This window comes from Girardinichthys multiradiatus, chromosome 17 (assembly GCF_021462225.1).
Source record: "Girardinichthys multiradiatus isolate DD_20200921_A chromosome 17, DD_fGirMul_XY1, whole genome shotgun sequence".
NCBI lineage: Eukaryota > Metazoa > Chordata > Actinopteri > Cyprinodontiformes > Goodeidae > Girardinichthys > Girardinichthys multiradiatus.
The window spans coordinates 19,732,138-19,745,568 of NC_061809.1; the positions used below are offsets into that span (position 1 = coordinate 19,732,138).

The 13,431-nt window shown below is 37.8% G+C and overlaps 1 protein-coding gene across 4 annotated transcripts in view; it reads left to right on the forward strand.

The window, feature by feature from the left end:
- Positions 1–13,431, forward strand: part of LOC124882862 (voltage-dependent calcium channel subunit alpha-2/delta-1-like) — a 158,068-nt gene that overhangs the window by 128,368 nt on the left and 16,269 nt on the right. For all 4 annotated transcript variants that reach the window (XM_047389466.1, XM_047389467.1, XM_047389468.1 and 1 more), the window contains 12 exons: positions 792–852; positions 940–1,046; positions 3,143–3,227; positions 3,370–3,432; positions 6,213–6,316; positions 7,729–7,800; positions 8,143–8,210; positions 8,289–8,327; positions 8,427–8,498; positions 10,902–11,054; positions 12,086–12,138; positions 12,842–12,897. In XM_047389466.1, the coding sequence (XP_047245422.1) occupies positions 792–852; positions 940–1,046; positions 3,143–3,227; positions 3,370–3,432; positions 6,213–6,316; positions 7,729–7,800; positions 8,143–8,210; positions 8,289–8,327; positions 8,427–8,498; positions 10,902–11,054; positions 12,086–12,138; positions 12,842–12,897 (933 nt within the window). The remainder of the gene's footprint in view (positions 1–791; positions 853–939; positions 1,047–3,142; positions 3,228–3,369; positions 3,433–6,212; positions 6,317–7,728; positions 7,801–8,142; positions 8,211–8,288; positions 8,328–8,426; positions 8,499–10,901; positions 11,055–12,085; positions 12,139–12,841; positions 12,898–13,431) is intronic.

The following is a 13,431-nucleotide window of genomic DNA, read 5'->3' on the forward strand; positions in this document are numbered from 1 at the left end:
CAACATCTTATCAAGTAAAACATTAAAAACACAATGCTCCAAATAAAATGCAACAGGGTTTCTTGGATCAAAACCTTTCACAAAACAGGAAACATAGCTTTCACAAAGCAAAATAACATGAAAACAGAGCTGCACTAAATGATGGATGGATGGATGGATGGATGGAAAAACATTGCACATGCAGTTTTGTATGTTACGTCATCATTAGCCATGCAGCCTTTCAACAACTCTATTATTCTAATTTATTATATCTATTAACCCTTAACACACTATACCAGCTGGAAGTTACCCATAGTTATTTTGGTACAATCAAATTATCTGTCATATTTCATTAGTTAGCTGACCTAAACAGGGCTCAGAACTTCAGTCTGGGGAAATATTGTTTTATAAAAACTTTCAAAAAATACATACAATAAAATTGAATAGCATGTTTATATTTCACTCAAAAACTCTTTATCAAGGAAAATAAACTGATATGCAGTTTAGGGGGAAATGGCAATGAACGAGTATAAATCAATTGAGGTATAAATTGATGAAGGGTCAAATTGACCTGGATACATTAGTAGTCATATCTGTGTTGTTGTTTGTTAAATGTTAATGGATTTGCTCCTCTCTGTCTCTTTTACCCTGAAGATGTGATTTCTGCTCACTGCCAAAGTGTTTTAATTCTGCATTGCTAAAAATGTATTGAGTGTTTCTTTTTGCTCAGCGAGGGAAAATCTCATCTGAATACTTTCTAACAGCTTTACACTCACCTGACTAATGTAATGATTTTATGCATTTATCCCTAGTTTCTGAGAGCCTGCTTGCAGACAAGTTTGATGAATACGGGTATACATTCATTGCACCAAGGTATGTCCATGTAACATTAAGCACTTTCACACCTAACATGAATGTTTTTACTTTATATACCTATAAATCTGATTTAATTTTCCTCAGGATGTACTGCAGGGACTTAAAGCCACCTGACAAGGAAACAAACAACACAGAGTACCTGATGGATTTCAACAATTATATTGACATAAAGACTCCAAACAACCCCATGTGTAAGTATGATCGCACTATTGTTTTCTCTGCAGAAATGTGAGATGCACAGTGCCTTGCAAAAGCAACAATTTTCACATTAAGTCGCATAAAAGCAACAAACATATGAAATTGACAAACATAATGTAGTAAAAAGTTATGAATTATGAGGGAATTGCACTAATTTTTTCAACTGAAAAGTGTGTTTTGTATATGTATTCAGCCTATATGATTCAACACTTTGTAGACTCCCTTTTTACTGCAATTGTTGCTGCAAGTTGGCCATGTCTTTGTTTGCAAGATAGGTTTGTAAGATATGTTTTTAAACGGTTCCCATAGATTTTCAAGCTGCCTATATTGTTTTGTTTTATGTTCTTTAAAACGTCTCTATGACTTTATCCCAGACTTGTCTGTTGTACCCTTTGGTCTTCATGATGCTGTTTGTTTACCAATGTTCTCACACAAACATCTTAGGTCTTAGTTGAACTGGATATTATTTACATTTAATAGGGTAAAGGGAGCTGAATTCAAATGTTTGTAAAAGGTTTCAAATTTTTATACATAAAACATTTCAATAGTCATTTATTCTACCTTTTGAAACTTCTGTGCTACTTTGTGATGATTTGATAACACTCCTATAAAAGAGACTCAAGTTGTTCTTTGTAACATGATAGAACAGGGAAAAGTTTCTAATAAACCTTTGCCATTTATCTTTGCCTTGTTTGCTTTGGTACATTAAGTGAATAAATCCCTGCCATTGGACTTTAAGCAGTAAAGAGTGCAATGAACATCAAATGCGAGTCCTCTAAGCGACTGTGCTCCCAAATCTGTCATTCCAGTGAAATATAGGTTTGGTCAGATGGTTTGGTGTGCATGACCTGGCAAAGCTTTCTATTGTGGAACCCCGTCCTGTCGTGTTACCTATTTGATGCCAGCTCCAAAGATCTGACCATCACATGCCTGGCTGCACATGTGTGAAGCACGTCGGCTTAGTTGTGACACACACACACCGGCTTGCTCGCTCACACGCACATGACATTCACCAGTTATATGCTTCGCACACCCCTCCTGTAGTCACTCGACCTCATCCAATTACTGTGTGTTTGTGAAAAAGAGCAGGACACATGCAGCCTAGAGTGCGAGCAGAGCAATAAAACACAAATCGGGTCTGACGGACCTTCTCCTTGACATCTGACCAACGCATTACCATCCTTACCCTTGCTTGCATATTCCCATTGATATGAATCACCCATTTGTTAGGGTATTGAGCAAAGCAAAAAGTTCCCTGGACATTTATGAAAGGGGTCTTTTATTGCGTTCCATTGTTTAATTTGATGGTTTGCATTTAAGGACTTACTTCAAACATCTCAACATGATCAATCCAATAAAACTTTTCACACAGTTGAATTATTACTCTCACTGTTATTAGCTGCTAGTTTAATGGAGTCCACAGAGAACCACAAGGGAGGGAGAGGAGTAGGGCCCATGTGGAGGAGTGGCGGCTCAGGCATCGTTACACGCTTTACGCGGTTAAGCCACTGCAGTGGCGAAGAAGTACATTAGGAATTCCTGGGCTGCCTTCAATAAAGAATCCCTAATGAAAACCACTGGATGGTGGGCTCGGAGGGGACCAAAGTGTTACACCAGCTGTTCTGTCTGATGTGTGAGGCGTGCCATAAAGACTGGAGGAGGTGGTGGTGGAGCTGTATCGGCAAACTCTGACGTTTATGGACTGAAGCGGGTCGATGGTGGGTTCAAAGAGCCAGGCACGGCCAAAAAAGGGGCAATCCCTTTTATCGCCTCTTACGTTCATCATGTGGTCTTGTTGGATGTCTGCAAAAGTATTTTTACACCTGCACCACCTACACCACTACATTTTGAATTGCAAAGTTTTTTCTTCCATAACTTTGCTCCATTTTGAGCCTTTAGGCACTTTTAGTACTGAAGTTTAATCATTTGGGGGCCTGGAAATTGCAGAAAATGTTTGTTTTTCTGTTTAAGCTATTTGTGTTTCTCTAGATTTAAATCCATGTCGTTACTTTCCACAATCCGTAATTATTCTTTAGTGATTTCATATCTTGTAATTTTATGCTTAAAAAAATGCTTTTTTTCTATTTAGGTAATGTAGAGCTTGTGAACAGACTTCTCCTTGATGCTGGTATCACCTCTGATCTAATCAAGATCTGGAAACAGAATGAGTTGCAGTAAGTAAAGAGGTGGTATTTGCTGCTTGGCAATACAGAGGGTCTGAATATTTCAACATCACCAGTAAATTTCAAGCATGCATAAAGCATATTCCAGGTTTTGTTACTATTTCCTCATAGCTGTGTTTTCTCTGCCTGTCAGGCCAGGCATTATTGCCAGATTTGTTGCAACTGATGGAGGAATCACTCGCGTCTTCCCCAAAAGGTATATATGAAATTATGAGGATAACAAAGTACAGCTATTTAGTCCGTTAGAAATTGTGCAACATGCACTCTAATTGGCACCTCTGGTAAAGATGTGTAAAGAGTCTTAAAATTGATTCGCTTTTTATTGTAGTATCAAATCTCACATCAAAAATTAAGAAAAATCCAACTTTTAACTTGAGTGTAATCATCCTAAGTCCTGGGTCTACTCTTTTACTATCGTCTCCTCCACTCATCTCACATTTTATAGGATTTAGGTCTCTAGACTGAGAGCTCAATTTTAGAAGGTTGATTTTTCTGCCTTGTGAGCCATTTTCGTGTTGGCTTTATGTTTAGGCTTATTATTCTGTTGAAAGACACAATAATTACCTATTTTTAGTTTACTGGCAGAGGCCATTATATTTTTATGTAACACGCCCTGGTAGTTCAGTGTTCTTGATCCCATGCACTCCAACAAGATTACCATGGCCCACAGTGTCATAGGTCTTCCACTGTACTTAATAGCAGGCATGATTTGCTTTTGCAAATACCCATTCTTTCCCACCAGATCCAACTGGTACTTATTGCAGAAAAGCTAAATCGCATTTGAGCAAAACACATGCTTTCAGTTGAACTCTTTGTAGCATTTAGCTACTCCACACAATTTTGTCTGTGATGATACGACAGAAAAATTTTCCTGGCATTCCTCCCAAACAAGTGATTGATATGTATGTACCATAGTTAAAGAGACTTAGATACTCTAAGGTACCTCTGTGATAGGGGTCAGTCTCCCCCTCAAGCAGAGGAGTTTAAGTATCTTGGTGTTATCTTTACAAATGATGGTTGGAAGCAACAGTTACATTCTGACCCACACTTATGGTCATGAGATAAATGAACGAAAGAACTAGATCCTACAAACAGCCAAAATGATCTTCCTACAAAGGTTGGCTGGACTCAGCCTTAGAGATAGGGTGAGGACCTCCATCATCCACGGGGAGTTCAAAGTAGAGCTGCTGCTTCTCCACATTGTACGTAGTCAGTTAAGGTGGTTCAGGCATCTAATCAGGATGCCCCCTAAACGGCTTCCTTTGGAGGTTTTGCAGGCACATCCCACTGGGAGGAGACCCAGGGAAAGACCCAGAACATGCTGTAGGGAGTATATATCCTCTCTGGCCTGGGAACTCCTTGGGATCCCCCAGAATGAGCTGGAGAATGTCACTGGGAAAAGGGATGGTAGGGGTTCCCTCCTGGACCTGTTGCCCCCGCAACCTGATCGCAGAGAAGAGAAAGATGACGGACAGACAAATAAAATGTCCACTACAGGGTGCTTGGTGGCTCAGTACGTAGAGCAGGCACACCATGTGCACAGGCTAGCTGTCGACGTGGTTATCCTGGATCCAATTCCTGCACTCAGGACATTTGCTGAATGTCTTTCCCTGCTCTCCCCACTCTCTTTCCTGTCAAACTATTGTTCAAAAAAGGCCACTAGTGCCGAAAAATATTTTAAAATACCTTTATAAAATGTCCCTTACACTCTGGTGAACAAAAAAAGCATATTTATAGATAAAATAATTGTTTCTTTTAAATAAATTGTTAGAGACACCAGTAAATGTGACATCTTATTGGTGAGATTTTATCATTAATGAATTAATGTATTTGGGATTTTTATTTTATTAATTTCTAATTTTATGCTTCTAAAATGATAGTATAAGGTAGTTTTTAGGACAATAAACATATTTTACCAATATGGAGGGTGCTGTACATTTTTTTGAAGTGACATAAAATGACGTAAATCCAGCACAGACAAAAAGAAAAAGAAATATGTTTCCTCTGACTTGATTCATACAGAATTTCAATAGTTTAGCATTCAAGGGACCGCTTTTTGTAAGATTGTTTTCTAATGTTTCAAATGTTTTCAGTTGATTCACATTTCTGAATGGCAGTTGGTTAATGTAGCAACTTTACTATGGGTCAAAATGCAGAGTGGTGGTGTTACACAGAATCAGAAAGGCTCACTTTACCAATAAATATGTCTTCAAATGTTACTTCAAAATTTTTATATTTTGATCCTAACTTTTCAACTGTTCACTAATGACAAGGCAGGGGAATTTGACTTTTAAATGTTTACTTATCTTACCTCAGGAAAGTTTTCTACTTCCATTAATGATAAATCTTGGTTTAACTGTGGAGTTTAACCTTGTTTCTGCTTTTGTTGAATATAACAAAATTAGTTGCACAGTTAAACACAATTCTTAAATTGAACTATTTCTTTACTCTGTTGTCCCCAATGATGCAAACTAATCTTTTTGTTTTATACACAATCTATTGTTAAAGGTGAACAGCTGTATTTATTGACCCTTCTCAGTCCTTTTGCATCCGATAAATGGTGCCATATTCAAAATGTAGTTGCACATCATTACATGCTTACATATTTCCTATGTTTATTGAAGACTATGGTTTTGCTAAAGAAGAGATGGTTTAGTTTTCTGTAGATTAATTAAATTTATCTGTCGCTTCCACTGGGTTTGGGTTTCTTTTAAAATGGTCATAATTGTTTAGTTTTATGAACAGGGATTTGCCATCAGTCTTTTATCAAATATTATAACTTGAGGTAAAGTTTATGAAATAAACCTGTCTTGACCCAAAGCCATCGTCTTGACACAATACTCCTAAAGAACTCTGTTAAACGGGAGTTTGTACTATGTAATATGACACATTAACTGCGGGATTGCAAGGTGTTAAAAATTGGATTTTGTAAAAAGGCAGAATTTGGATTTCATTGTGTGCTTGCATGTTAAACAGTGCCGGGCTGGACTGGAAAGAAGAAGCGGAGACCTATGAGTCAAGTTTCTACAAGCGAAGTTTAGACAATGATCTGTACATCTTCAAAGCAACACTCTGCAATGGTAAACCTACAAAAAATATCAAATATACATTCTCTTGCAAAATTAACCTCTGGTTTCACAGCTGCATGACAGACTGTTTTAACCACTATGATTAAGGGTATCATGAGAATCTCTGAAATCATATTAAAATTCTCAACATCCTACAGCACCTTGCAAAGTAAAAGGGTTAATACAATGTGAATGTATTCACACTCTTGAAACTTTTTTCACATTGTCATGTTACAAACATAAATTCCAATTTGTTTTTTTGGGATTGGTCTATATTTATAAGTACAAATGGGAAAATCTGAATTTTATTAGGTTAAGAGCAAAACACAAGTGGCAGACAACTAACACTGCAAATCACCGTGATTAAACTATCCACATGTTATAGCCTGGTGGCAACAGATGCTCTTCTTCAGCAGGGACCGTTAAGCTGGTCGGAGTTGATGGCTAGATGGAGAGAGCTGAAAATTGGTCAAACCTGGAAGAAAACTCTCTTAAGGCCTAGTTAAGCTCAACCTTATGTACACAGATGCATACGGGCGGAGTATTGGGTGTGTAACACTCAACAAACAGCAATAACAGCAGTAATTGTGGGGGCAGTTTGGTATAGCTCGTTCGATTAGCTGATGAAACAAACATGGCGATCACAGAAAAGGTAAAACTTTTCCTTCCACATGCTGTGATGAATTTAATGGCTGCACAGCACCTCTGTCTACTAACCCAGAATGCCATAGAGTGGCTACATTGCCTTGCACCAATGCCTACTTTATAAACACATTGAAAGCATCACTACTGTAACATCTGACAATGTTAGAAATGGGCAGACATAATTATGTGCCTATAGAGACTGCAAAAGGCTGGGGTGGAGTTTCACCTTCCAGCAGGCCAATGACCCTAAATATACAACCAGAGCTACAGTGGAATGGTTTGGATCAAAGTGTTTCCATGCACTAGAATGGGCCATTCAAAACCAGACCTAAATCGGATTCTGTGGCAAGATTATAAATGCCTGTTAACAAATGATATCCATTCAGTTGGTCTATTTTGCAAAGGACAATGGGCAAAGCTGGTAGAGACACCTTAAAGGAGGTTGTTGTACAAAGTGCTGACTTAAGCAGTCTGAATACATACACATAACTCACTTTTTTATTGTTTTACTGTATAAAAAACTTGAAAACCACGGATCATTTTCCTGATACTTCACAATGTTGCACAATTGGTTTGTTTATCATATAGAATCCATTGATTATTAATACATTTTTGATTGAATTAACTTAAATTAAAAATACATTAAGGTTAATGGTTGTAACATGACAATATATGCAAAGGTTGAATAGGCATGAAAACTTTACAAGGCACTATATATTCAGGGTTGATTTCTAGAAGATCAATGTAAAAATTTTAAAATTTTGGTCTTGTTCGTGCAGAAAGTGATAATGATGTCCTCGTGAGCCGAGCAGTAAGCCTTGAGATTAAAGGCCATACACTCAAGCCAGCTGGTAAGCAGTGTTCTAACGTTTAAACTTAATTTTAAACCTTACTGCCTACTTACAGTAGTGCCTCTTGTTACACACTTACATTTGTAACGGTCCAACTTTTATACTTCTTAGTTTCATCATCCACAGTCACACTCTTATTTCATAACCACCACCCCTCATTCATCTGTTTCTTCCTGCTCTCTCAGGGAAAAGCCCAAACACACAAACCACATATCAAGTTGTCTCATCGCTTGTGATCTTTCAGCCAAGTTTAATTTTCAGGTTCAGAGTGTAAAGTTGACACAGAGGACCAGTATGATGTAGGATGTCTGGATTTTATGTTGTGTTTCTCTTTTTGCTCAGTTGTTGGTGTGAAGTTGGACATCTATGCATGGATGGAGAGCTTCATCAACATCACCTATAGGATGAACGTAAGTAGATGTTTATCAGCATGAATCGCGTAGCTCAATATCAGTGTTTGACCCTTCTGCTTATTTCTGTGTTTAAAGTGCAAGGATGAGATCTGTGGCTGTAAGAAGGATGATCCAGTAAGAGGAGCTTTTATTTTACTTTTTTTTTTTTTGTTTGTTTTGATGTTTGAAACAGAAAAGAGGAGCATCTATGTAATGAATTCTATGTGATTTTAGTATATAAACTGTGTCCTTCTGGATGATGGGGGATTCCTGATTATGTCAAATCAAGAGGACTATGTTGATCAGGTGAGTCTCTATATTTTAGCTCAAAATTGATTGACAAGGCAGCTCAGATATCTGAAATCTTAATTTTCCAAAAGGTTACAAGCTCTAAAACACAATTTAAGGGTTTAAAGCCTGATCTAATTAATTGTTTATTAGATGCTTTTGGCTAAATCTCTTTCCCTATATTGTCATTATCTCATTTATTGATAAATTGATGTTTAAAATAGATACAAAGGCATTTGTTTTTAAATATATTCAAATCTGGATCAGGTTGTGAATGTATTGCAGTTCTTATGTTGGCATTTTAAGTACAGATTATATCAACAAATCCACAAAAATCAACACACTTATTGGCCCATAAAAGTATACCTAAAGTATCCAAATCAACACATGTTAAAAACATTTCTTATTTGCAGTATAACTCTATTAAAGAGGTTTTTAATAACCTCTTTATTGCGAATTTAAAAAATAGCTTTTTTTAAAATTCTGGTAACCGTTTTTAAAAAGTACTTTGTACTTTTACAGGTGCGTACAGCTGTCTCGGACTTTTGAGGGTCTTAAAAAGAGAGACCACCTATCCCCAATTCTTGCCACTCACTTCATGGCTTCACCTCCAGCCACAAATCTGATGTTCATGTAGTGCAATCTAAAAGAAGTTATGAGACAGCGGTGCTAATGTTTGCCGGCCTCCAAACATCACCTTACTGACCTGTTCTTATTATAACTTCCACCAGCAAAGATGCTCAACATCTCTAACAGAAACTGCTGAGTTTGTTAGCCCACTACAGCATCAAACCCATCCACAGAAAACATAGAGACAACAACCTTGTTTTCTTGTGCTAAATGCTAACAGTGGACCACTGATATTATTTGAGTAATTGTTTTTTTATTTTTTTGTCCATGCAGCTTTGACTCTCTCCTAATCAGGGCTGGGTGTGTGTTGGATAAATCAGCTGTCCTCTGATGTTTGGCAGGAGTACTAAAAAGCCAGCAGCCTTGTTTGTAAAAGGCTGTGCACGCTCAATCATATTTCCTCGAGGAGCAAAACGTCTTTCCCTCTTTATAGCTTTCTCTCCCCAGCTCATTCCTTTTCATACTCCTAAGAACCCTGAGGGAGTCTGCAGCCGGCAAGGCTAAGACCGCTAATTCATTATTTTCTGTTGCTTCACTGAGAAAGAGGAGAAGGCTCTCATTACCTTACGGATTGGAAGATTTATATAACGTTTGGCTAGAAATTGGAAAGCCTGTCTGAAGGGGCCGCTTGTTAACAGTGACCCTACAAAGTGGAAGGAAAAGGATAGTTTGCATTTCCTAAAGTGCTCACACATGCATTTAAGCACATGTGCAACAAGATACTTACTGTATGTGAGAGCTCCCACCTGGATACATGTGCACTTAAAGACTTCCAAGCACGCGGTCATGTCACACCTCTGAGATTACAGCTGCCTGATGGACTGTTTTCACCATATTGTTATGAAGTCTGTCATCCTTGTTTGAGTGTCTATGAAATCACTGTTTAAGCACTCTGTATATACATCATCTTACAAAAACATTCATAACCCTTAAACTTCTATACATTTTATCATGTTAGAACTGCCGATGTCAATTTTGTAAATTGGTATTGTATACCATAAAATAGTTGTGCTGAATTTTAAAATAGAGGGAACTAGATGCATACTTTTTCCTAAAACAATAACGTTAGCTGATCAAATCCCAGATTTTCCATCTCAAAATGGAAAGAGGAATCAAGGAAGTAGCCAAGGGGATCATGGTAACTCAGGTTGGTGAGTCTGTAGAAAAGACAACTATTTAATCCTGCACTCCACAAATGTGGGCTTTGTTGAAGAAGAGAAGAAAGCCTCTATTGGCGCAAGCGAAACATTATAGTGGCTGCATCATGCTGAGGGAATGCTTTTTCTTTAGCAGGGACATGAAAGCTGGTCAGATGAGGCTAAATACCATTGTACACCACAGATTTTAGGTTATATAAAAAAATGGAAAATCCTTGCTTCCACATTACTTATTCACAACCTTGTGTTGGTCTATCCCACAAAATACCAGTGAAATAACGTGCAAGTGTGTTGGTTTTTGTGATAAAATCTGTAGAAGTTAAGAGATTATAAATTATTTTGCAAGTCACAGTAAGAAAAACCGAAGGATTTCTACAAGGTGCACTTTATAGGTTTTTCTCATTCCAAACATCTCAATTCGCCTTTGTTACTGTAATTGTTTCCCCTATGAAGTTTTAAGGTCACGCAGTAACACACCAGGAGACTTTGCCTCTGGGCCTGAGTCTTCTACTCTCAGTTTTTGTTTGGAATCAGGTTTCTTCTTTTTAAAAACTGGTGCCATAAACCCTGAACCCTCCACCCAAAGTGAACATAAGGACTGAAGAAAAGGTTTTCTCCCTCTTCTCAACTTTAGATCGGCTGTTTCTTTGGCGCCATTGACCCTGACCTCATGAGAACTCTGGTCAACTCGTCGCTGTTCACAGCCAAGAGCACCTACGACTACCAGTCTGTCTGTGAGCCCAAGAGAGAGAGCAAGGCGGCTGCAGGCCTGCGATCCATCTATGTGGTGAGTTACACAAGCCAGAGACCATCCACACAAAATGCACACAGCCATGTTCACACCTTCCCAAATCCATACATGTACTTTTACTCATTTGCCTGCATGAACAGGGGGTTGAATGCAAGTGTAGCTATTTGACCTTATATCTGCCCGCTCACACACAAAGGCCATCTGTCACCAGGGAGCCATATATCTGGATAGAGCAGATGAGGAGACGTAAAGGGAGTAGAGGAACATGGTGAAAGTGTTAGTGTGGGAGTTACTCTAACAGTAACAAGATTACTAGGTCTAATGTATTTAAGAAACACATGGAAAAATGCAGAAACAGGTACTGCTTTACATCACTTACAAAACCCACCAATTTGAGTGAAATGGTACAGATTGCTTGCAGAGATCACAGCGACACACAACTTTCTCTGGATGCTTAAAGGTTTAGATAAAACCTGATACCCAGAATAAAAAAAAAAAAAGATAAAAGTGTTCAAGTATTTACAAGTTCTGTCTTCATTGATGGACAGATAAAAACTTGTAATTTCCCAGCCTGAACACAGTTGTGTACAGAACACTCAATTGATCATGATGGGATGAAAGGTGCCAGCACCCACTGATCAAAGACTTCGTCAGCAGCCAGTGATGCCTCTAACATGGTTGGTTTAAATGCTCCTTGATGACTCAACCTGCCGTCAACTGGAGAGCAGAAATACAGCGGCAACTCTCCAAAACAAGGCCCTCGCATGCTAACCCTAATCAAAGCAGCGTGTTGGCTCTTTCACTCGAACCTTTGGCTACTTTGTTTTCTTGCCGGTGCTTTGTTTGCATATTTACTCCTGCATCTGTTGAGGAGGACTACATTCCGATTTTCTTGGAGAAGAGAGGAAAATAAAAATCTTTGGCAGGGCCTGTTGGTATTTGTGCCTTGTAAATCTGAGCCTTGTGCAGCCACTGTGAAAATAAACAGGATGTGCCTAAGATTATTTGTTAAACTCTTCATTCATTGTCTGCCTTTTTTTAAATTTATTTTCCCATGTCTTTTCTAGCCCACAATAGCAGATATATTGAATTTGGGATGGTGGGCAACAGCTGCAGCCTGGTGAGTCATGTTTAGTTTATTCATTTCTAATATGGATGCAATTACATTTATCCCTCTTTTTTCTTACAAATTCAAGTATCATAAAGCCAACATTGTAAATCCTTCAGTACAGTTTTTTAATGAAAACCAGGCAAGGATTTGTTCTTCCAAATGTACACACAGTATAGCATCTGTTTAATAGATAAATTGTTCCCAAGATGGTTAACATTCCACAAAATCTTCCATTGATTTATGCTCAGTCCCACTGTCTTGATTTCATCACCAGCATGTATTACAGTGTGTCCTGTAAAGCTGAATTTGAAGGCCACAGACAGTGTGGCTATATTCACTGTCAGAGCTCACATTCATATGTTTTTAATTAGAATAAAATACAATTGAGTCTTTGAGTCACTTGTGTTGCTAGTTAGCAGTGTGGTTTGGATTTATTTTTTATTTTTTATTTTCACAGATGATTGTTGTATCTAATGATGTCAGCGTGAATCACAATCAATAACTGAATGAGAAGGTTTATTGAGAAGGTTTTTTTTGCTTGAAATATATCTCCGTTTATATATCCGTTTAAGATGAATCCATACACAAGTGCCAGTTTTTGAACTCAGTTACTAAAATATGGTGTTAATGATATGCTAGATTATTGAAATGCACCTTTGATTGGTTGAGGTATTTTAATATTCTATTTCTTTGGAACCTGATTTTGATTTAGGTCAATTGTGCAACAGTTGCTGGTCAGCATCACATTCCCAAATCTTCTGGATGCAGGTAATGCCTTCTCATTTTATCTCAAAATAACAGATTTTAAGGTGCCCTAGTGTTTGTGCACAGTTTGAATGCCCTCCTTAACTTTAAATGCAGGTTTCAAATGGTCTTTGGAAAAGGATGTTTGAAGCTTTCAGATAGACTGTGACTCAGTTATCACCCTGCAGATGTAATTGTAATTAGAAACAGGGTTTATTTTTTCAAATTTGTGATAAAAGTAAAGCTGTGTAGAAACAACCAAATCTTCCGCTTGGAGAAAATTCAGATGTTGCTCATGTGAACCAGACACATGGGTGCTGTGTGTCTTCTGTGGATGCAAATGAATTATTAGAAACAACAGATCACAAACAGTTTCAAATCAAAGCCCAAAGAACAGGCTGGTCTGTTTTGTGATAAAGATCTTCCTTTGTTGGATTCATTACTTTTACAGCCATATGGATGCAGTTTTAGTTTAATATAAAAGCGTTTTGAAATGTCTGCCTTTGAGGTTGCTGTTGCCACTTAAAGTAAATGTCACAACTAAATTTTACAGCCAGA